Raw genomic sequence first — 25,791 nt, forward strand, 5'->3', positions numbered from 1 at the left:
GTAACATTAAATTTGGTAATTCTAGCCTGCAAGATTTATTTCCTGAGAGTCTATTCACACCAGAAAAAGAAATGCTGAGGATTTATTTGCAGAACCCCAGCACAGCTGAGGCTGTCAGGACCCTCTGGAGGCCCCCTGCCCCAGCCCCCTGCCCCAGCAGGGCCACCCAGAGCAGGGTGCCCAGCACCACGTCCAGGCGGCTTCTGAAGGTCTCCATGAGGAGACCCCACGGCCTCTCTGGGCAGCCTGTGCCAGCGCTCGGCCACCCGCACTGCCGAAAAGAGCCTCGCTCTGCCCTCTTTCTTTGTACTCTCCCTCCAGGTATTTATAGGCATTGATGAGATTCCACCCTGAGCCTCCTCTTCTAAGCTATGAAGTCCCAGAGGTACTACGGAAACAACAGTTGTCCCCGTGTCATGTTGTTTTTCAAAGTTTTAAGACACGCTGTTAATATTGTTATTTCTGGTAGTCAAAGAAGTAAATGGGAGAAACATGGATTTCAGAAGCCTTCCAAAAGGTTACTAAAAGCATTAGAAACCTTTAAAACTACCAAACAAGCAGACAGTGTCTTCTTAGTGATTCATAACTCAAGATGAAAGACTTCGTAAGCTCTTTCAATACACACGTATGAGCTAAGGTTGTTCCTCACCTAGGCATGCTCCGCAGTGATCGGTGGTGACTGGTGGAGGGTTTCTCTGGCCTCATAAAACTTTCTCCTCTTTGCAAGGTAGAAGGTCCCAGCGAGAAAATGGGGAGAGTAGAGTATGGCTTTGATGGCAATCGCATCTGTTGAGAACAGCAGAAGGAACATGCAGTATTATTACCAAAGATTAGAGCTTTTCAGAAACAAGCAAGCCATGAATTTGTTTACTTACTTTTTTGCAGCACTGTGAGCATACAGGCCTGCATAAGAAAATGAAAGCATGAATCATTTAATTGGGCAAAACTTTATTTAAATAAAGAAAAATGGATAAATATCCCAACCCCTTAAACAAACGTTTTTATTTTTAAAGCTTCCAAAGAACTACACCTACAAAAAAAAAAAAAAAAAGAAAAGGAACTAACTGTTTTTCCTCTAAAGAAACATCCTTTGGTAACTGATGCAATAAATCAGTGATTCCACAGATCTTCAGACTTATTGTCTTACTGTTCAAAAGTTCACGTTTCTTTCACTTTTGGCCGAGAGTTTCAGTCCAAAGAAGCAAGACTGACACTTAGGAAAGATCTGTTTTAGTATGCTTTTTTGCTGGTTTGTTTCTAAACTTTCACTGTTATAGAAATGAAAACAATCAGCAGTGTGCAGCAGAAACATTTGGGGGTATCTAAGGTACAAACCCATATTTTTCACTCTGAAATGGTACTTGTTCATTAACAGATATTAAATATTTACCTCTTACAGAACTGACAAGTGTAGGACCAGGTAAAGAAAGAAAACCTTCTTGTTCGACAGCAAAAGCAGAGCTAAAAGAAGAACAGAGAGTTCACAACGTTAGACAAAATCCCACACAATGATGACCTTACCCAACAGTTGCCATCAGTGAGACCAGAGTTGCAATACTACATCCAATTCTGCGGTCCATATTTCCAAGAGGATATTGAAAAGTATCACGGTTTTGGCTGGGACAGAGCCGTTTTGTTTGTTTTTTTTTTTTTTTTTTCTTCTTTTTTTTCTTCACAGAGGCTCACACAGTGCTGTGTTTTGTATTGTTGATGACAATAGTGGTGATAACAGAGGGATGTTTCAGTTGCTGCAGAGCAGCGCTCGCACAGAGCCAAGGACCTTTCTGCTCGTGCTGCCCTGCCAGCGAGGAGGCTGGGGGTGCACCAGGGGCTGGGGGGGACACAGCCAGGACGGCTGGCCCAGGGGACGTCCCACACCGTGTGGGGCCATGCTCAGCAGTAACAGCTCGGGTAAAGGAGGAGGAAGGGGGGACACTGGGAGTTTGTCTTCCCAAGAAACCACTTGGTGTGATGAGCTTTCCTGGGAGTGGCTGAACACCTCCCTGCCGACGGGAAATAGGAAATGAATTCCCGGTCTTGCTTTGCTTGTGTGTAAAGCTTTTGCTTTACCTGAACTGCCTTTATCTCAGCCCATGAGTTCCCACACTTTTACCTTTCCAATTCTCCCCCCTGTCCCACCAGGGGAGAGTGAGCGAGAGGCTACGTGGTGCTGAGCTGCCTGCTGGGCTAAACCACAGCAGTCCTTTTTGGTGCCCAACCTGGGGCCTGCAGGGCTGAGTCCAGAATTGTAACCTCATATATTTAGAAATATTCTTTTAATTTCCTACCTGAACTAAATACTTGGCAGTTAATTATTAACTTACTTTACTCCTCCCTCAGCGGTGTTTATATCAGTGCTATATAAAAGCTAGAACAAAACCAAATCAAAACAAAACAGGACAGTAAAAGTAACAACAGTAACTATTACAACTGAAGGACACAGGAACAAATGGGGATAAATTCAGCCATGAAGAAATCTGGGCTGGAAATTGTCCCTAACCATTCATATCAGGTTCTGGAATATTAGGTAGTTGCCTGTGATAAGATCTGATGATTTTCTTCCAATCCTATGTTATTGAAAACTAGAGAAATTCCAGGAATGAGCTATTGTAGCTATCGTACTTGAGGAAAACTGGTTTTATAGTCCCATATGTTTAGTTTATTCAAGGGAGGTAGGGATCACAAGAACATTTATATGAAAAAAAGGCATTGAACAAAGAAAAGGGTTTTCTGTCAAACAGAAGATGACATACTGGAACCCAAAGACTGGATCCCTTTTTTTTTTTTTTTGGTGGAGAAAAAAAACACAACACCACAAAACCAACCGTTCAGAGACAGAAATCAGTATATGCCAAACTGAAAGCTGTAGGAGACTGTATTTAAAAGGGAACTCCATTTGTGAAGTATTAATATCCAGGTACAAGAAGAGCGACACTGGCCAATTTACAAGAATTTTACTGAAACTGCTTTGCAGAAAAGTTGGAAAGAAATCAGATTTGGGACTTATATTTAGGATTGTTCTGGCTTTTACATACTTGCAGTTCTCCAGTGTGCTTTAAAGTAATACTGCAGAAGACATGGAGGCAGAAAACACCTTAGTGAAGTTTAAATATGCACTTAAAGATGTGGTCTGATTATTGCAAAAACTGCTGCGTTTTTGTAGAAGATATAAACAAATTAGATATTTCCATGAAAAGTTTTGATGTTTCTGTACATAACTCAAGGAAGCTGACCCACATGTTATACATTATATATTGCTGGATACCAACTTTTCTCCAGTACAGGGTAAGAAGCAAATGGATCTAACTAGCAAGCTTTGACTTTTGACTCCCAGCTTTCTATCAGCTGGAACGTGTAAAGGAGAGGCTTGTGGGACCAACCTCCCTCAATAAGATGGGACAGCTCCGCGGACTCAGCCATACCTTTCCTTTTTTGAGAGCGGTGTAGACATCTTTATATTGCTGGTACTTTTCCAGCTCTGCCTTCACCAGCACCTGACGGATGTGCATGACTTCCTCCACCGTCAGAGCCAGACATTCCACCGGGTAACAGAACTCCTCCTGGAAGCCAAAAAAACATATGAATTCAAAGCCACATTGCTTCTTCCAAATTTCAACCTAGACAACCAACCACCTGGTTAGTAACTCCAGAAACAGAGGGTTTCTCCCTTCAAACTGGAATAGCACTGGCTCATTCGTGGGCATCACACGAGTTTCAAACTGTTTGAGACTCCTCGAGTGTGATCTAGTTGGTCTGATGTTCAGCCCTCACAACAATGACATTTTCTTTGTTTTTCCTCCTCAAGCCACTTGACCCTTCTCTCTCCATTTGTCTTTTATTATGAAGATTATTTTGACAAATCAATCTTCAGGTTTATAATTTGAAAAGAAAAAGAATTTGGCCCATGGTACTACTTTTAAGTATTCTTGAAGACCCACAATTTGCTCGAGACTTTGTGGTGCCCAGAGTGGCCACGGAAAGTTGTTAGTTGCCCATTCTAGCAGAATTTTTTATTCAGTGGTACCACATCTTGGCGCTCACACGAGCAGAACTACAAAAAGTCGAGGCAATTCAGGCAGAAAGGCTCTCCTCTCTGCCCCCAGAAAGTAACAACAGCAAGTTAGGCTTTATAGAATAATCTTCAAACATAAAGCATGAGAACTGGTTACCCAGTGTTGAATTACTAATGGAAGAGAATCAAACAGAGAACAACAACCCAACGACCACAAATGTCCCATCTGCAAAATTTCTGTATATTCTGTATTACAGCATGCTGGAGAATATTGAGTAGAGAACGCCTGAATTTGGTACCAGAGAATAAAAAGCACCAACCCAATTTGTAATCCAGCCCTGTAGTTGATTATACAGTTCCAACAGAAAGACAGAAACCTCTGTGGGAATTCCCATCGCTTTATGCTTGGTGAACCTTTTCAGTCAGCCCAGAGGGGCTACTGTGTGGCAATGACAATGACATCTAACGCTGTCTGAATAAAGGAAGGAAATTTCTCCTGCAAGTACAAAGACGCGGCTGACAGTCTGGAGATCTAATTTATAAATTGAAGCCATGATTCAGATTAATTGTGCAGTTCTCGATTTGCTTGTATTCAGAGTTCTGTTCTGTCTTTCCATTGGATTAAAAAGAAAATTTTTCTACGTTGCAGACCTGGCAAACATTAGCATTTAGGAACCACCACATTTTTAAAAACTGTTGTCTTACCTATCTAGAAAGGGAACACAAAGAAACTTCACTCTGTTTAAGGTACCCCACAAAAGACTAGAATTGAGTTAACTTTGTTAGATTTGCCAGCTCAATCTCTGGGGCATATAATCGCTAGTTTTCTTGAAAGAACAAACTATGTCAAAAGCAACCGCAATTTGCTCTGAGGTGTAACGCAGCCCAGCCAAACTAAATGACTTGTGTTCATTAGGAGGAACTTTCCAGCTAACCAGCAGCTATCAGCATTTCACTCGGGGTCCTTCCCATAGCAACTGCCTCGCTACAGAGAAAGCACGGCCGCGGGCCGGGGCGAGACGGGAGAGGAAGTGGGTGGGAAAGCATGGTGCACACAATGCCAGCAAAAGACCTCAGTTCTGCATCGTGGGAGACTGGGAAGCTGTCTGCAGTGAATGAAGGTGGACTGAATGCTTTCGATCAATCAGAGCTTTAAGTCCTTTAGAAATAGGTTTCTTACTTGAAGGCACTTCCTTCCCCCTCATGAGCGCCCACTCCTTTAATTTATAGGACGATGATGTCAGTGAATATTGCTCCTTTGAAGACAGGCTGTAGATCTACTATAGGTGTAGAGCAGCTACTAGGGGAATAGTGTGGGTCTGCTGTCGTACCAATCAAAAATGATTACTGCTTCGGCAAATAGAAATAGCTAGCAGGCAACAGGGGAAACATAGAAAAATGTTCACAAGTTTAAATGCTAATGTTTTAATTCCAGAGGTTACACAAGGACAACAAAATGTTAATGCAACATTAAATGAAAGATAAATATTATGCTGATTTCAGAAAACTGCTTGGTTTTTTTTTCCCTTTTTGGAATAGAAATAAGTACACAAGAAAATCTTTTGTTTCAACACTCGCTCTAAGGCACTGAAATTAATTAAAATTACACTAAGCACTGACTAAACTTCATTAAACAGCGATGCTTTGGAGTTATTGCTCAAACTTCAACAATAATCTGCACCCAAGTTAGGCAGCTCCAAACGAGAGAACTTTAGTTCTCTGCAACACTTACAGACAACAGAACACACTAAAGACAAACTGTGGCTTGAATTGTACTCAATAGTTATTTCAATATTAAAGGTAATCGGTATTCTTATTTTTAAAGGAAAAAATCTTACTTAAAATACTAATTTAAACTTGGAGTTTCCGTGATCTTCATGAGAATTGGCTTTACACTTCAACTGTGCAGTCATTATATGCACCACAATAGCTTAACGTGTATGTGTGTAACTAACTTTTTTTACTCAGGAAAAACAGGTAGTAAGAATTACATATCCATTATGTGAAATAAAGTGCTTTGTAGGCCATTCTCAGCATGCACACACCTAATAGGTCCTTATGACTAGCTTTTTTAAACTAATATATTCCTTGTAAAATTTCTCATTAGAAGATGTCACTAGGCGATCAAATGGGCTGCACTAATAAATTGCAATATGAACATGTGCCAGATTGGCCTCTAAATTCTGCAATTAATGGTTAATCAAGCACTCTAAACTCTCACTGATGTTGCAGACTAAATGTTTCTAAGAAGCTCAGCTGGATATCTCAACTATAAACTCTCCTGCAGAAGGTTTCCCACTCTGACTTATCGGTTGGGACAAGACGAAGAAGGATAAATTTAAATTATTCACGTTTGATTCTACATAGGGGTAAATGAATCAGTTTTTCTTGTTAGTCAGTTTGCCTTCCCTGGTACATAGCTATTAGTTATTCTGCAAGCTCTAATACGTAAGTGTGCTGAGGACCAAAACCGTATGTAGGTTTTCAAGTAAAACAGATTGCAAATGCCCTTCCATTCTACATAGTATAACTTGTTAGAAACACAAGAGCTTATTCTTTACGACAGTCCAAGGATTACAATAGTTTTGCTGGGCTTTTGCTGCAGGATCTTCATGTGCTGTAACATTTAAGGTCTGTCCCATTGATAAATCTTGTGATGTTGCATTTTTAGTTTGCTGTCCTTTCAGAACTGATTTCTTTTCCCCGTGAGGTGATTGAAGACACACAAATATCCTACACACATTGAAATCAACGTCAATCAGGTGCAATGTCCCAGCCTAAGCTTTAATTCTTGCCACAGCTTAGGAAGTGCTCCCCTAAGTGGGAACATGCTGGTGAAGGTGATTTCCAAAGCCAGCAAAAAGAGGCAAACCTTTGCGGGTTTCCACCTGCTGGCAAAAGCTCTCTCACAGAGATAGTACATAGCCCCTGCCACCCCACACATGGCTGCTTCAATGGGATGAGAGCTGAGCAGAGAAGCTGTTTGCATAGTTGAAAAAAGTGGTCTGAAAGTCATCCTTGGAAATAAACTCGTTATCCTAGGAACCTGAACAATAGATAGGAAGCAGAGAAGCGAATGCTGTGTATAAATGAAATCATTAGCTTTGGTCCTCTGGGTCATGAAAAATAATAATGATGATGATGATTAAAAAAAAAAAAAAAGCAAACAAACTACAAAGACATTCATATGTACATCTCAGGACACTGGCTTCATCTCACTGATTAAGCACCAAGTAAGCTCACTGCAAAAAGCTCACCACCAGGGCAATCCCCCCAAAACTCACTGAGCTGCCCTGCCTGTCCACGTAGCACTGGTAGGGTGACATATCAGAAGGACGGTATTTGGCAGTTTTCCAAATTTGTTTCCCTTCCCCACCTACTTAGCTCTAACTCCTTCTGTCTGATGAGATGCCAGTTCACAAAACCATAGTTAGTATGCAAGACAGACCAGTTTCTTGCTAATCCTGCTAAGAGACAGTAGAAAACTCCTGCCTGTTTTCACTGGTATTGAGAGCTATTTATTGACGAGGCCTCTTTCACCTTGAAGAGAAACTGCAGTCACAGGAGCAGGTGATAAGAAATGAAACTCCATCAGTCCTGGAGGAAGGGACGAAGAAGTGTGAAGTCAAATTAAAAGTAAATAATATTCTGCAGGTATTGCGAGGCGTTCAGAGAAGGAACTGCAATGTTACGTAGGCAGCACCTGGCGCAGCCACTGAACGAAGCTGGCATCCTCCGGGGAAGGAAAAACTCTGCAGCAAGCCAACGCGTGTAACTGGGACAGTGCCACCATATCAGAAACCATCTACCAAAACTAAAAACAAAAGTATTGTGGGAGTTGTCTGTCACACCCTAGAGGGCACTATTGCCAAGTTAAAGAATTTACTCTCTAGGCATCAAATAAAATAGGTTCTCATTAAAGGAACATCATTTCAGTACTGCTTTCCCTTCTTTCTCGCTTCGTAGCCAAAACCAAGCTAGGTGACAGTTCTTCAGAGATCAAAAAAAATCAAGCAGAAAAGAAACTAGTAAAAATTTTTCCCATCTGTTCCCACATTTGCCTGACTTATCTAAAGTCTTTTCCTCCCTCTTCCTTTAATATTTTTAAGCAGGAGTGGAACAACTGAATTAAATTTTCTTCAGTGGTTTTATTTCAGATATTATCATCCTAGGCATATGTCAGTAAACATATGCCTAGAAACAGGTATATACAAGAAAATACGTACGTGGCCAAAAAGCTTCTGTTAAAAACTTGTTTCACCTATTTAAAATAACAGCCTCACAAATTAGATTTTTAAGTTGTATGATCCCCTCAAATACATGAGATGAGATCAGTATTACAATGTACCATATTTAGATACATTAAAAATGTGATGGAGCAAATACCTCACTATAATAAGATGCTTTCTTCCCTCCTCCCTTAAAACAGTACGTATGTGAATGACTTTGGACCTGCCAGAAAATAAACCCTATGCTTCCCCATATAGTGTGTGCAGCAGGCAATGACAGAGCAATCCACTTTATATGATAGCATCTTCGAACACATGGTGGAGGAACCTTCCAACCTGGTTCTGGTGCAACATGCTACACTCCGAGTTCATTTCAGCAAAAGTCTACTTGTGTTTTGTGTTTATCGATATGCTACAAATTGAACTTCACCTTGAATGAGAAACTACATTCTTGTGGAAGGATATAATAAAGAAAATCCAGCAGACCCTCTGAAATGAAGAGGAGGAAGCATGTAGTGGGAATATTTGGAGATTATTTTCTTGTTACTGTTTAATTTCATCAACTAATAGGTTCAGATCCCAGCCACCATTGCTTGGGCCAACAAGAACACTCTTCAAAACCCACTAATACAACTGCTCTAGAAGACAGGGTGAGTGAATATTCCCTTCCTTTCAAAACCAGGATGTGTTTATTGATTTCTCTATTCACCAGCACCTCATGGGGCATACTTCAAAACCCTGCTGGTAGGAAAAGAGACGAGGAACATATCCTGCATGAAATTACAAAGCACTAATCAGTATGTCGGCATAAAAGAACCAGGATTTCATACCCTTTGCTGCTTATACTCTGTTGGAAAACAGCTCTCAATTAAAGCTAATTGATCAAATGTACTGTACTTTCTTTTCAAGTAGTAACACATTTTTTTGCCTCAGTGACTTCAACAAAGCAACACAGAGAAACCTTGATTTGGATTACTGAAAGAACTTTCACAAGTATAAACATTAACCACACAAGTTCTTAGGATGGGAAGAAAAGAAACCATTCCATTCATTCAGCCATTAACTAAAATACTATCAACAGCTAAAAAAAAGAGAAAAAAAAAAGAAAAAAAAAGATAAAAAAATAATAATCCAGAGCTTTGGAGTCATCTCTATTCAAATTGAAAATCAATAAGGTGAAGTTTGCCTGTGTTGGTAATATTTTGAAATAAAAGCAAGGCACATGGCGTTACCCAGAGTCCTAATCAGAGTGCACACACTTTTTGAGGCACCTATACCCGGGATTTTGGATCAAAATGATAGAGAGAGAGAAAGTTCAAATCTTGATTTCAAAACGTCTTTAGTAGCCAAGGTAGTTTCTGAATTCAGGAGTTTTCTTTGAGTCAAGTTCTAATCACACTGAAGCCAAGTTTTAATTTTCATTATACTCTTAGAATGCCTCTTTTTCTCTCTCCTACCACCCACTCCACTTACAAGTGATCTGGAGCTCTGTTTTGAAGGTGGTAGAAACTGTCTCACATTGGTTGGTGTTTCCTTTTCAATGGAGTGTCGTCTCTGGGGTGGCTGCCGTCTCTCTGGCTGTGGTGTAGATGATATGGGCAAGAACTTGGGAGGCGCTAAAGATTCAACCGGTATAAAAAAATTAGTTCTCTGAAGAGAGACAATGTTGGATAACATTGCTCAGTACTTAAAACAAACATTGATTTACTAGAATTCCTACGACTGGTGGCTCAAGTGACACATACACACTCAGATCATCTTCAGTACAGGTATAGTATTCTATATACATATAGTATAGGCTAATGCCTTGCACTCAGTAATCACATTTGATCTATTCAGCTGGTTCTAGGGTTCATCTTTACAGATTTATTCCAGTAATGTTCAATTTCAGCTTCCAATAAAAACTTCAAGCAAAGTTCATGTAACAGAAGGGCAACAGAAGTGTGTAAAAGCAGCCACTGAGCTCTCTAATCAAAACTTACTCTTTCTGCTGCTGGTGCCTTCCTGAGAGGGGTCTTCCACTTGTGAGGGGGAGATGCTGCTGCTACTTGTTGATTTATGCACTGATTCCTCCTGGGTGGAAAGAGAAAAAGAAATAGAATTCCTCAGAAATTGTTTTTTCTTCTTTTACTGCTCCTTAGCACACAGAAATCTCAAGTTATCAAAGGTATTTTATGATGTTAAATCACTCAAAGCCTTAGAAGAAGTCCTCAGTTAAACATTGACTCTACACAGCACTGCGTAACTTTCTAAGCTTAACTTTTTCATAAACTGGAATAAATGGTACATTATAGGACTTCAGTGTATTTAAGCACTGCATGGAATAATAGGATCAAAAGAGAGGTGCATGAATCCACTGTAACCTGTTACTATTCCACCAGTAACTGCTCATTGTACTCAACTGCTAATTTGCAACTACAGGAGATACATTAAGCCAACTTTATGTGTCACATTAGTAAGGAACCAGCACTTGGATTTCTCTGGTCTTCAAAGGAATGAGAGGTCCTCATACAAGTGACTCAGATACAGAGAAATTAATCTGATCTCCACTGCGCTGTTCTCCAATTCCTAATCTTGGTGCATTTCTCTCCTTTCTTCTGTATTTAAAAGAACTCTTATTCGTTTCATCACAACAGCCAAGAGCAAGTCCTGCATGATGAATGAAAGGCTTAGGCTAACATCTTTCAGCTTTCTAACACATTATGCCACCAAAATTAACAAATCCTTTCACCCCAAACCTCTGTCTTCAGCCACCAGATACTAGTAAGATACAGACCATCACTGGAGCCTCCCAAAGGAACAGAGTTGAAGGGCTGATCGTGAATGCTGTTTACCTCTAATGTGAATGCTTTTAACTGAGGAGATTCATTTAAACTGCCAAGATTTACAAATCAAACAAGGGACCTGCTCTAAAATCCAGCACGTGGCTGAGCCTCTCTCACGGATTTCTTTAGTTACACGAACTGCAGGCAGGAAAACCCCCACTAACTGAAAGTGCAGCCTTTGCTAACAGCAAGTCAGAAAAGCAAAGCTGGCAGGGTCACTTCGATGGGCACCAGGCATCACAGGACAGGGGCCCTTATAAATTCCCACCAGGTGATCTGTACTTTGTGCTTATCCCAAGGACACGCACGCACTGTATGCAAGGGTACTGTGATGTATACTCTTCCAACGCACTTGCCTCAAAACAATATTCTGCAAAGGGACTCCAGCCAGCTCAGATCCCAAAACAACACATTCACTTTAACATACCCAGTGTGCTCCTTCCAAGCATTTGAGATGGGAAGACTGTAAGAAAGTCTGAACAGCATATTTAATTACAACAGCTGTTGGGCTTCCAGAATCCAGAGATCTTTGTAGATATCTGCTTCACGCCACATGGTTGCCCTAAGAGACCACTGCAGAACTTGCAGGATGCGCTGTTCTCTGGATGTGGTCCAACAGAGCTCACAAGTCTCAAGTTAAACATTTAAATTTTGTGAAGGAGAATAACCCCTGTACGAAGCGAACCATTAAACTATCCACTCTTCAGAAGTCAAATCCGTTACTTTTCCATTGCCAGAGAAGCTAAAAAGCTAAGATGAAGAACTAGGAAAGCTGTCAATCAAAAACCATAACCATGCTGCTCTGCTGCTTATTTCTATGAATGAAGCGCAGCCAGCACTTCGGAGAGAATGGAAACCAGAAGTACATTGTTTGACACAGTATTCTACCTGGAAAACAGGTATTCCAAGTCTGTCATTTCTAATTACTTCTGCGCACAAACACATGCAAGGGAAGTGCTATTACTGCCCTACGATTTCTCAGACATGGAAAGCTTTTTTTTTTTTTTTTTGAGAATGAAATCTTGTGCAGGAACCAAATCTTGTGCCAAACCTTCCTACAAACTTCTTCGCATCAATACAGAAACTGTTGACTATTATGGTAGGCAATCAGACACTTTACATGTGAGGTTAGATAACCCCACCATCTGGAACTGTGCACTTCTCCACAGACAACTAAACAGCCAGAACATTCGTGTCCTGAGAAAGCTGCAGCTTTAAAGGCGTCACCTTAAAACATCTGTCTTATGTTACTGACAAAATTTTTGTCCAGATTGCTGTAGTTTCATCAGGAAGATACTTTTCCTAACTGTATTAAAAATTACTATTAGATTTCTACTTCTTTTAACCATACCAGGCAATATGGCACTCCCTGCTCCCCATCCGAAACCATGAGTTTAGGAAATGAAGAAAAAAGCAAGGACAGAATGTAGTAAGGGTTTGTACAATATTCATCCTTGCCAGCAAATGGGCATAGGCTGTATCCTATGGGCTGTATCAGACCTTTTCTTTCACCTCTGGCTGGCAATGCAGAGTGTTGGGGTGTAGTCAGAAGCACAATACAGCTGAGAGAACAAAGGGGTTGCAGAGGAAAAAAAATGCATCTGCATCTCAGCCCATTTGGAGGTCCATAGCTCAGCAGTGCAGGTATTTGCAGCCTGTAATTAGGGCATAACAGTCATAATTTAACTCCCAGTGAGTAACTCTAAATAGGTTTAGTCCAATTCAAATTGCAGGCAAAGAGGTGCCTGAGTAGCTTACAGACAAATAGGACAACACATACACTCTTCTGTGTGTTACATACAAAGCAAAAATCAGCACAAAAGACATTTTTACAGAGCAAAGTTCACTTTCATCAAACGTTCTATGTCCCATCCCTTTTGTAAGCTTGGAAGATTTCACCCCAAATCCCTCCAGTATGTTTATTTACAGCACGTTAGTACTGTTCCTGAAACCCCACCAGTACTCTGCTGGGCATCTTAATCATCTTACTTGCTTCACCAGCTACTTCTGTTGACTCAAACCAATACAGCATCTGTTCTCTGTGACAGCTCGATGTGGTTGATTCATTTTTCAATTTATCTTTTGCTGTATGCCCCAAAGCTTATTCCTTATGATTTTGCTTGCCTACACCGTATTCCCTAATCAATAGCCATAGTCACACATTTATTTTCCCCCCCCTTCAAGAATCACTTAATGTTTCCCTTTACAGAATTTTCTTTTAGTGATTTCTGCTCATTTTTCCACGTGAAACATCATGCTGCATTAGCTTCAGGAAGCACTGACCTACAAGCTGAGAAACTCTGAGTTCAAGATCCGACTCTTTCATTGACAAGTCTCAATATTCCTGCATTCTGCCCAGCTTCATTAATATTAACAAAACCTCATATAGCCTCTATTGTAATTTTAAACACTGCTGAGAGATTTCAGAATGCAAATCGTTTTGGCTTTCAGAATAGATGCACCAAATTATGCACCCCTACAAGTCACCCATAGGATAACCCCTAACACAAAGAGGGCCAACTTCTCATGGATAAAGAAAGTACGCAAGAAGATATATTTATCCCCACATTTATTTCTCTCCAGCCTCCTATCTCTCAGCTTAGTTGCCTTTGTAAGTGCCCTGTCAGGAAACCCCACCCTCCTGATTTAACAGAGAGAAAGAGTCAGGGAAGACTGCCTTCCCCAGGCTAAAATTAGCCTCTTTATTCAAAACCCTGCCTGAATGTGCTTTCCAGACAGCTTAACTTTTAGAAAGGTTCCAATGCAGTAATATTACTGGTCCAGAAGACAAAACTCTTTCTTGAGGATATAATACTGGTGCTTCTCGAGGACTATATATAATGTGGCTTTTAAGCTAGAGAGCTTTTTTAATCCGTTCTCCGTTTTATGGTTTTTAAAAATCATTAACTCTCCCTTTAAGAGAGAATGGATTCAACATTGTGTCCCCATCAAAGTGGTATTTACTTGTCTCTATCTGTGAAACATTTGCTGGGTGTTAGTTCCCAAGCCTACATGACAAATTAACCCACTGAATTTGCACTGAACTGCAACCTCTCCGGCATAGCTGATGCTCTTTATTTAACAGCTGGGACAACGAGGCTGGGCTCACATCTGAGGCCTTCAATGACAGCTCCTGCATGGGTGCCAGGAGGATGCAAACCATTTGCCTGCATCATTCCCAAAAGCATGATTGCTGCATATGCACAGTGGACAGCTACTGGGCGTTTATGAAAAAAAAAGAAAAAAAAAAGAAAAAAAAAGGATATACTAGGATTAAAGACAAAATCATCATTTAAGTTTTTTAAAGAATACTCTCATTTCTGAGGTCTGATATAATATTCTTGAAGTTCTGCAGGCTGGCAAAACACTCTTGGAGAATTCACATTACAATCTACACAGACACTTCTTAGCGGATCAGTTCAGCAAATTAAGGAATGAGACTGAATTCTGACAAACAAGAAGTTGTGTCCTGATGTTTTACCTCCGAATCTGAGCTGTCAAGTTCAGCCAACGTGGGAGCCTTAAGGAGTCTCTTTCGTTGTACTGTCACTTGTGCGGCCCCATTCTGCTTTCCTTGTGGTGCCAGGCCACCGTTTGCTACAGAGGCATCCACTAATTTTCTTCCAGCCTCTGGCGCTGATACATCTAGCAAGAGAAATAGAACAATTGGTGCTTGGACCTCGTGCGCTAAATAGAACAATCAACTTTTATTCTGCCTTCTCAAAACTTACTGTCAAGGCAATTCACACAAAAGGGAAAAATATTTTGATAGTTATACGTGTGCAATTATTTTACTCCAGCAATACACTGCTCAGAACTACAGGCAATGGCTTGTGGTACAGAAGCAATATGGAGGAATGAAAGCAGTGGAAAAAGCAGCAGTGCAAAATACTAAAAAACAACCTCAGACTAATCCCAGGCAACTCTAAAAAATAATTCCCATGTTGAAACTGAAAATATTCTTCCTTCAACTTATAGTCTATAATTAACTAAGTATCAGAAGAATGCACAACCGTATCTGGACAAGTGGGTTTCCAGCGAATCTGAAGACAACACCACACAGAAATTATGAGGTTAAGCATGGAGTAAACCTAGTTATTCCTGCGAGGACAGAATTACACTTCGTTCTGCAGTATACAGAAAAGGAATGAGAACGAGCTAAATAACTAGCATTCATCAAAAATATGCGCCATTCCCTGGTTTGCATGGTCATTTGTATTAAAAATATGTCTGCGATGCCAAATCTTCATGTAACAGCAGCAACACGAGGATCCTGCTCTATTTTCATCTACATGAGTTTTACAAGGATGTAACTCCACCGAATAAATTACTCAGGATTTCTGCCAGTGTGCAATGAAGATGCATGGCTTGTAAGCCCAGGGTCAGCTGTGCTTAGCCTAGCTTAGCTTACACATTCAGATAATGACCTAGGCTTTGATATTTTAGGAGGGCTTAGATTTGGTCTGATAATTCAGTTTTATCCCTGTAAACGTACAAAGTGCACTATTCCAATCTGAAGAAAATTATGTCGGAGGGAGAAGGAAGAGAAGCTTTTTATCTCCCATTTGCATGTATGCCTAAGCATCTGGTCTTTCTACAAATGTGTTTTTCTACACATCTAATTATATGACTCCTTCCCCAGTCTTGTAATAACGAAGTACCTCCAGGTATTTCAGGGTTAGTGTAATGAAGTGTTATTATTCCCATTTTTACACACGGTGACGAGAGGCAGGGAAGGCCGAATGACTCGTACCTTAGGTTACCAGGAGGACTATGACAGAGTAACGATAGAACCCAGGTATTCCCAGTGCCGACAACACAAGTACTCACACATCACTTGGAGTCACTTGCATCGCTGCCCTGGTCTAAACAGACACGGTCACTGCTGCCACAACACAATTTGCACTGATAAAAGCTGTTCTTGCACTAGGTAAGTTAAAACCACACAGTACAGACAAAGCATTTGTTGCAGCAGGACGTCTGTTTTACAACGTTCTCACCGGAGCGGCTATTTAAAAGGAATAATAGGAAGAATAAGTTAAATGAATATATATGTTAAAGAATTAATTAGGTCATTGTTAAATGCTGAAAACAGAGAGAAAGGACAGGGGACATATTACAGTTCCTCTATAAATCATACCTTCAACTAGGAATGTAAGAAAAGGGGATTATTTGGGCTATTAAAGCCATGGTGACATTCCAAGCCTATGAATCGTGTACTACAGTGTTATTACTGCCTTCAGGTCCTCCCTACAAAGAATTGCAATCAAAGACTTAGACTCTCTAACCTTTAGTTCCTATCTTCAAAGGCTTTCCTAATGGATGTCCTGACTAGCACTATGGCTTCTAGGTCATATTTTTTTTCCCTACTAGATTTTTGCAAGTACAGCTTGGGCGTCCTCCACATCAAATGCATTCCTGCCGTAACAATCGCTTAATGCAATCCCAGAAAGCGACAGCAGGAAAACGAAAACCAAACTGCCTCACCTCCCTGCTGCCAATACTTCTCGAGACCTCATAATTAGCTGGCATGCAGTTGATTGAAGAAGCTCATGGTTTCCCAAATGAGCAAGAGAAAAACCTTTGATTTGTCTTTTGATCGCGCAGGGTGGTACCTGGCCAGACCGGCCGAAGCAGCAGCCCCAGCACCAAAGGTGACGTCCCTCCTCTCAAACCTTCCTGGATGGTGACTCCCCGCCCGGTGGTAGGGAGGCTGGAGCATGGACTGGAAGTATTGTTGGAGTCACTGGGAGAAAAATGATGGGCCAGCCAACAGTATTGCCCTCCTTGCAAAAAACTGTACACACAATAGGTTTGGGGAAAGCAAACAGGAGGGAAAGTCCACCCGACATCCCCTAGCACTAAGGGATGTGATATAGAGAAATACGTATTCACGGTCCATGACATAAATTGCTTGCTGTTGTTGTTTTCTGTTTGCCTGGTTTGTTTTCCAAGAATATAGGCTCCAGAGATGGAAATTTCCGAACCATTTTAGAGGTAATTTATGTAGCCAATCACTATCTAGAAAGCCTAAAACTGTTTTTATTTAAGCTTACATATGTATGAGTTGTTTAGAAACACATTGTTTATGACTTCTTGAATAGCCAATGAAGCTTTAGGTGAATCTAGAAGACAATCCATAGTATTTGTTTTGAAGGGCTCTTCGGTAGGGACTAATAATTTATCGCCATTCTTTCCTCTAGAGACAAAAACAGGGAATGTTTATAGAATTCGCAAACACTGAAGAATACCTCCCTCCCCCCAATAAAACTAAAAACTCATCCATTTATAAAACGTTTTTGGACAACAGTGATTGAGTTCAGTTTATCACTCCTGCAGTTATAGTACTGGATATAAATGGATTATCGTAATTTAAGGAAAGGATCATGAAAATTCAGTTTCATCCAGCAGATTTCAACAAAAATAACTTGTTCCAAAATTAAAAACAGAATTTGTTAGCTGATACACAGCAAAAATAGTATCACTTTGTATAAGCTACGTTTGTGGTGTACTCAGGCAGCAGAAACATTACCATGTGGCAAATAATCATATATCACCATAAACAAGATAAAACTAATCGGGATAAGCAAGTCAGAAACAATGAGTAGAGTGATGCTTATTAAAATGAGTATGACAGAAGAAATTCATGGAAAATTCACTGAAGCAAAAAAAAAATTATTATTATTTTTTTAAAACAGCCTAGAATTAAGACTTTATTAGATAATCAGACACACTGGGAGAGTGTCATTTCTCCATGTTTTCAGGCAGCGAGTACAATGCACAGTACCTGCAAATTGGATTAATGTTTGGTTTCTTCTGAGATTCTTTTAAACTATCATTACAACAGGCAAATGAAAGAGGTCTTGGATTTGATTACTTGAGCTTTGTGTTGGCCCTCCCTAACTAGCCTAAGAGGGGGGAGAAAAAAAAACCACATAGGATAATAAGAAATTCACCTTGATCTACATGTAAGATTGTTTCTTATGAAACAAAGAATTAAGCAGACCACACATTACATGCAAACTACAGCAGTCATGTAACTAACTATATGTTGTCTTCTCCTAAGCACCTCTCCTTAGCAAATAATGACAACAGAAACCTGAATTTGGTTCTGTACAGCAAGTGTACTCCTCAACCTCATCGTTTTTACACTGAGTTTGAAAGAAGGCTGAAATGGAAAGAAGGCTAAAATGGGTTTGCAGAATTAATACTCGTTTACATTTTGCTAGTTATGATGCCAGTATACTAGGAAATATTATATAATGGATAATGGTAACAGAGGTATGCTGCTCCTTTTAATGGGCTGGGGTGGTGAAGTCAAACATGAGAACTAACATATCCAAACGGCTGGTCTTTTGCTGGTGCTTGCATCACATTCTTTATTATGTTATCTAAATGAAGAGATTACTGGGACTTGGTGGAGTTCCTTCCTCACACTGGTGCGAGGCGAGGCATAGGTCGTGCAAAACCAACAGTAATACACATCATCTCCCGGCATTGGAAATAACAGGAATAATCCCTGTGAAATTTGGATTTCTTTTTTCCCCTCTCTCTTCTGCCCTGTTCCCTGTTGCTTACATTACAGCTTCAAAAAGGTGTGCACACAGCTTTGAGGTAAGAACTTGAGTGTTGCGAGTATGAAACACTGGAATTCTGAGCCATATTCAATGCAGTCCATAGAAGTAAAGCTGTTCTTAAGCTATTTTTCTACGGGAGAAAGCAGCCAACGCCTGCCTTAGTTCCTAGTTGATACCAGAGTACCTCTCAGATTATTCTCATTACACGTGGCTACTGCTCGCTCCTTCTATTCCCCATCAGGAAAATGCACTCCTCCTCCCCTCCTCGGGATGACAGCAGCAGGGAGATACGTGGCGCTGGGCAGCATGACATTGACATATCAACTACACCAGTGTGCTGCCAGAGAAAGAGGCAAACAGCAAGCGTAATAAAGCCCTGAACCTGTCCTTTAGCACTTAGAAGAAAACAATTCTGATATTCAGCAGGTTTGTGCTTTTGTGACAGCAATTCTGTCAAGCAGAGAGCAATGAAAGCAGCGAAAGAGCAAATATGTGGAAAGAGTGATCACAGAATGAAAGCACAGACTACCCCACCTCCAAAATAATGAAAAAGAAAAAAAGTAAAAACATACAAAGCAACAACACTCGAAACAACTGCTTATCTGCTTACTACCTACATCCCAACACATCAGTTTCATTTGTACCGCTCATCTGGTGTCTCACATCCAGCTAACTGGAATGTTTTAATCATCCTGAATTAAATTCTAAAGACAATTTATCAGCTCACTCAGTCACGCAATGATACTACTTGCTTAGAACCACACGACTTGGAAAAAAAACCAAAACCGATCACATTTAGCAGATGGATAAAGAAAACAGGAAGAGTTCTTCAGTGGTCAGTAAAAAAGTGCAAATCCAAGTACAGCATAGATTGCTACGAAGCTACTTCTTCAAAACAAAAACATCATGGTAACAAATTAATGGATTATGAAGGGAGAATTTACAAAATATTTTGGGGATTTAGACAAATGAGGATGTCTCAGGATTCTTAAAAAATAAAAGGCAAAAGAAGAAGCAAACAGACATGCAAAAGGACAGATCTGAACACTTCCCTTTCATTGGCACTGGCACATTCAGTTTTATAGCCTTAAAACTGAAGGAATTGACAATTTTCAGGCATATCTGAAAGTAGCAATTTTTTGAAAACTGAAGTTTGGCAGCTTATGACGTTATCTGACTTCCAGGGGACGCTTCAGCTTTCTGTGGAGTAAAACATGACACCAAGCACATGCAGAATTTGGATCCCACCGGACAGCCGTAGCAGCCGTACCATACAACATCAGCGTAAGGTTTCACAAAAGGGCTTGAGCTGGATCAACAGCTTGCCACCGCCTCTGACGGGGAGAGCCTGTTCCTTCCTCCCATCCACCCATGGTCATTATCTACCCAGCTCTCTGATCATCTGATCAGATAGTGAACAGGTTTAAAACCCTAAAAATAGCAGAAAACCAACCTCGCAAAAAAATTTAAGTATTTGTGCCTGGGTTACGTGAGTTGAACCAGTTTACCTTGTGAATAAATGAGCGCAGGGGAGGAGGGGGAAATCACATGTTTTGGGGGGGATTTTGGGGGAGAAAAGGAAGGAGCAAGAGCCCGCTCCCCCTCTTCTTGGCAATGGCAAGCTTTTTACTTGGCCATAACATGAAACCACATTCAGAGATAGATCACTTGTGAACCTCACGCCTATATTACAAAGCTATTGTATTTTATTATATCATGGTAATCAAATAACTTCTATATGGTCTTTCTAGTTTGCAGTGGGCCAGCATTTCAATCAGATCATGCCTTTTTAAGGGAAAGTGAGGTTAGAGAGTGGATAGAGAAACAGAGGAAGAAGACTCCGCAAAAGTACTGGGTGAGATGTTTCTAGGTGCAACTGGAAGGAGGGAGGGGAGGGTACAGCTGGTGTTGCTTCTTCACAAACGAGGGCATGGATTTATTTGGTAACTTTTTTTTTTTTTCAGGAGTCACCCAAGGGAAGTTAGGTAAGAGCCAACATAAGAGCTCTCCTCAGTGCACAAATCTTCGAGGATAATATAGAATATTTATAGCCTCGATGATGGAGTCTTTAGGGTTGAGCATCCTGTTAGTGCACATGGAAGGAGGACCAAATTTACTTTAGGGCTAGAAGGCACAAACTCAGGAGTTGCTGTCTCTGAAGCTGAACACATTTGTACAGTCACTGCTTACCCTAACTATTGCCCGCTAAGAGGAACCTTTAAATTTGGTATTAGATAGGTGATGAAGATCACCTATTGAATCATCTCTATCAGCTGTTGGCAGCAAACCTTAGCAACTTACTTTGCTAACCAGGAAAGCTGGAAGGTTTAACCAGTTTTGAGTGAATGTCTTTCACTTTATAACTCACAAAAGATTTACTATAAAGACACTCGGTAGAACTGATAGTTCCTTTCTAGATTAGTGTCATAGGTGCATTTTGTTAAATCTAGAAAGGCAGAAGAATTCAAAACTTGGTTTTGGATGCTCAAGAAAAATGAAGTACTGCAGAAAACGGTCTAGCCAAAAAGTGACTGTAAAGACACCAATGTCAGATAAATAAATAATAAGCAAATCAGACTCGAAGGTGACATTGTTTTCTACAATCCTTTAAAGAGTTTGGAATAGCTCCAGGCCACCTTATTATGGTCATTTATTTACACAGAATTCCAGCACTTTATTTCAGGTGAAACACAGCTGTCTCCTATACCTAGGTATCCTTTTCTCAGAGGGGAAATGCAGGTATTAACAAAAGTAATATGTCTTAAGTTTTGTTTTCACTGACCATATCTTGGAAGAATCCCTTCAAGTTTCTTTCTTAAATGGGAATTCAACAAACAGATGGAACAAATTTCACAATAAGCACAATAACCACGTCAGGTGTTGTTGCACCTTTTACCTGACAAGTCAAAACTGTAAGACATGCTAAGAGGCCGCATTGCTGTAAAAAAAGAAACAACAAAAAAACAACAAAAAGAAAATAATTCAGCTATTAGAAAAGCAGAGAGGTAATGAAAACAAAAGATTAACTCCACTTGAGGCATTTTGGATTCTGTTGCCTAAATCCAAAATGTGTCAGACATACTATTGCTTTACTGGAGTAAAGCCTGAAGTCTGAAAACTACAGTAGCATAAATGGGACTTGCAAACAGAGCAAGCATAAAGATACCTGTAGAATTATAGAACCAGATTTTTTGAAATCAATAAATCAAATACCAAAACAAGAGGCAAGTATCTTAAAAACACAGTATTTTCAATTAAAATGCCATGAAGAAAGGGGAAGGGAAAAAGAGAGACAGAAAAAGAAGAGAAAGAGAGAGAGCTGAAAAAAAGTTGAAAGTACAAAGCCACATTTCACACAAGTTTCAGTGACCTGAAATAAATATTTCTAATTTTTTTTAAGCATAATCTCCAATGATTATAATTAAACTAATAAAGAGAGACACTCAGGCTAAGTTTGACCATTTATTTCCTTGAATAGGAAAGAAAAAAAGGCCTAACAGTGTGATTTGTGCTGATTCTTGTTCTTTAAAAAAAACCCACAACCTTATGTGGATTTAGCCTTTAAAACGTATCCTTAATATTATCCTCTCTTTCTAGGGCCGCTAGCCGTTTTATTCCTAGATAAGAAAGCGGTCAGATGTTCTTTATTTCTGGGAAGTTTACATAACCAATAGCTTTGTTCCTTGCCAGCTTAATAACAAAAAATCACACATGAAAATAAAATCTCTGGATACAAGAAAATCACATGGCATAGCTGTTGAACCTTCCTCCCGGCCTTTGGTCTGCCCATGGTCCTAGCTCCAAACGCACACAAACCCCTGCTGTGTTCAGCCTACCCACACTCCAAGCTGTGCAGTGTAATTCAGGGAGTAGACACTCGACATGTTCTCAGCTGAACCCAAAACTTCAGTATACTAATCCAGATAAGCAGGCCAGGCCCAACTACAGGAATGTACCAGGACACACCAAAACTGACATCAGCTTACCTGTGATACCTGTGGGTGATGAACAAGCAGCGTTGGTATGAAAGGGTCTGTCAGGCACACATACAACTATGTGAAAACAGGTTGAAAAAGCATTGTACTGGGACAACTTTTGCTCATGAGAGCAAATTTAGGTGGGGAGCACTGTAGGTGGCTGACTCTGAGACAAATTTGGGAGTCGGGGCATTTCTCCTGTAGTTTATTACCTAGACAACATCAGCCACAGACAGCAGCGCAGAACAGTATCTAAACTGCTGTCCAAACTTAACATAAAGGCAAATACATTTTGAAGTATAGGGTTGCTATCACCTAATGGTATGTCCTAACTGAAGGTTAATGAAACAAGAGCATGAAACAAAGTTTTCTCCAAGCTCCATTAGCTCAACTTGAGTCATAAATCCATACTTTCAATTAAAAGGGCATGTACCTCAAGGCTGTGTTTGCCTTGATAGTTTATTCTGATGATCAGCTGAGCTTGTTTGAAAACTGATTCAAATTCTTCTACCCAATGTCTCCCTCTGTAAGTGCAGCTAACAAGATTAAATTACCATTTCCAAAGAAGTTTCAGCTTAACAGCAGCCAGCCCTGGGCCAGCCACACAGCCCACCAGCAAGGCTCAGGGGCTGGCACTTTGTTTCCAGCCGCTCCCTTTGCTCGGTGGCAACTGGGATGGAGAAGATCTCACCTGTACGTGTGGGTTGTGCAGAGCAAGGAGACAAAGCTGGGAAGCACATGCCACAGGTCCACTCATATTGCTGAGGATATTCAAATGTAGTTATGTGCTTGACTGCTATAAACTGAGCAACAACGAGTAACTCTGCGACATGTGGAGTGTACCACATACTCCCAGATTTTCCATTGTAATACTCCTTTTTTTCTTTGTTCTCATATCAACAAGTGTTTCTGTCCAGATGGTACAAGTGTCCCACACCGTGCTTCTCCTCAGATTTGCAATCCTTAAATCTTTTTGCCTTGCATTTTTCTCCACTAAATTACATTCAGTGGTCACCTAAACTATATGGCAGATCTATCGGTATCATATTGAAGGTCACTAGCATTATTCCATCGCCAATTCTGCACAAACACATTGTATTCTAAAAGGAACTCCGGGCAAAACAATCATTTCAATGTGACAAAAACCCAAACCTCATATTTCAACATAAGAAGCAATTATCTTCAAGATCCTTGCTCTTTTTTCTTCTTCATGCAAGCAACAAATAAGAATGTATATGATTCCACATTAAAAAAATAAAATCTTCAACACTACGGTTGGGAAGTAAAACTCACATCCCCTTTTACACCTCCAGTAATATGACATTTAAAACAAACAATTCACTAGACTGAAGGGGAATTATCACAGTTCCAAAGTTTAAAAATAATATTCTCTTAAAAAAGAGGGAGAATTGGTGGAAGACAGGTATCCTTCACTGGAGGACATACCCTGAAATCAGTTCAGGAAGTCCTATCCAGTAATACTCCAAAATCTAAGATTGTTTTTAGAAACTGTTTACTAAATGGGTTTGATGTAATTTATATCAGTTAAAAATTGTAAAAATCTATTAGATCAAATTTGCTACCTCTTACAAGACAGGATAGTTCCCAAATGGAGAACGTGTAAAATAGTGAAGTTTAATGTTTGAAAGAAAAGCAAAGAATTGTTCCATGTTTTTACAAACTTCCTGTATTTGGAAAACTGTCTAGGGCTATTAGAATCATTAGTTGATACAACAAGCATAAATTGAATCAAAACTAGAAGCTGGAAGGCCCGAAGAAACAATATCCAAAGCACCATGCATTTTAAAATGCACCCAAGCATTCACCAAACTCTACAACATACTCTATCAAAGAACAATGCAACAAAACAGGTAATGAAACTGTTTTCCTCTATAGAGAATGAATGGGTTGTCAAATCCACTTGCATCTGGATCAGTGCCTTTAAGCACATGTGGCAGGCACGCATATTCTGCAAAAGCAACAACAGAGCACACACGTGGATTATTTCATGCTTTTTCAACCATAAGATGCCACTTCTGCTCTTCAAAAATCAAGCTACTTCAGCTTTCCTAATGCAGTTTAAATACCATGCTTTTAAAGTAAAGTATGTCACAATGTAAGGCGGCATTTGTCATGCTTCTGTCAATGGCAGAACCATTGAACTAATGCGAATTGGTGATCATTGCGAAGTGTAATATTGGTATAATTTCATAGCGGGTTGTTCAATGTACACTGCAGAAATTAACAGCTTTGCAGTAAAAGTCTTAATTATTTGATCAACTGAAAACATATGCAAGCACATGCTCCATCACTTATGAAATGAAGCAAAGATTTAGATTCAAAATAGAAGCAATACTTCCAGCAAACAAAATCAAAGCAGATTTTAGAATCACTGAGTGAAAGCAATGCTTTCAGCAAACAAAATGAAAGCAGATTTTCAAATAAAATAAGGAAATTGATGATGCTAGCAACAGGAAATGAAGAGAAAAAAATTAAGAACAGACATGTGAAGAATACTTACAGATATGTAAGGAATATTGCACTGGGGAGAACCAATATCCATTCCAGTCTGAGCAAATCTAACATTAACTGTCACATCTAACGAGCAATATAATGTCATTAAATTTATCTAACGCTTACATTAAAAACATGATGATCAAGTCGAATCATACAGTACCTTATTTTTGAAAATAACTTAGCACAAAGACTACACAGCCCTAGCAAAGTCATTAGGTTTAGTCTCTCTTCATCTGAATGGGCAAGAATAATTTCTATCTTCAGTGACATTTGCATAGATATTGCTAATATTGCTGCTGCTTATGTGGGAATTTTTCTGTGAATGCTGCTGGTAAAAACTAGCAATGGACTTACCCAGCCTGCTACGCCTGATCTCATCAGGTGAGACTGGACGCAACTTTCTCTCTGCCTTGATTTCCTCCAATATCCTCTCGTGAAGGCTGCGTGGCCGTGGTGGGGTTGGTTTCAGTTTTCTTGCAGAGGCCTTGGTATATAAAGATAATTATATTTACATAAAACAGTGCTCCCTTGAAAGTAGATGTCACACTGGGGGGAGGGGAGAACGACACAATAAAATGTGGCATGTTGTGATAGGATTTTATGTGCACTCATTTCTAAAACTCACAGAAAACATAGGAAGAATTGCATTTTTCC

General features: G+C 40.0%; 1 protein-coding gene across 2 annotated transcripts in view; it reads right to left on the bottom strand.

Moving 5' to 3' along the window:
- SPIRE1 (spire type actin nucleation factor 1) overlaps positions 1 to 25,791 on the bottom strand; it is a 136,769-nt gene that overhangs the window by 10,846 nt on the left and 100,132 nt on the right. Inside the window, exons 8-16 of one of the 2 annotated variants that reach the window (XM_083826671.1) lie at positions 25,492 to 25,621; positions 14,548 to 14,711; positions 10,224 to 10,314; positions 9,715 to 9,857; positions 6,885 to 7,058; positions 3,423 to 3,560; positions 1,391 to 1,461; positions 876 to 903; positions 650 to 786 (exon numbers count right to left, since the gene is read on the bottom strand). In XM_083826671.1, the coding sequence (XP_083682797.1) occupies positions 650 to 786; positions 876 to 903; positions 1,391 to 1,461; positions 3,423 to 3,560; positions 6,885 to 7,058; positions 9,715 to 9,857; positions 10,224 to 10,314; positions 14,548 to 14,711; positions 25,492 to 25,621 (1,076 nt within the window). The remainder of the gene's footprint in view (positions 1 to 649; positions 787 to 875; positions 904 to 1,390; positions 1,462 to 3,422; positions 3,561 to 6,884; positions 7,059 to 9,714; positions 9,858 to 10,223; positions 10,315 to 14,547; positions 14,712 to 25,491; positions 25,622 to 25,791) is intronic. The other variant, XM_083826672.1, reaches the window with a different exon arrangement.

The sequence above is a fragment of the Anser anser genome, assembly GCF_964211835.1.
Source record: "Anser anser genome assembly, chromosome: 2".
Lineage (NCBI taxonomy): Eukaryota > Metazoa > Chordata > Aves > Anseriformes > Anatidae > Anser > Anser anser.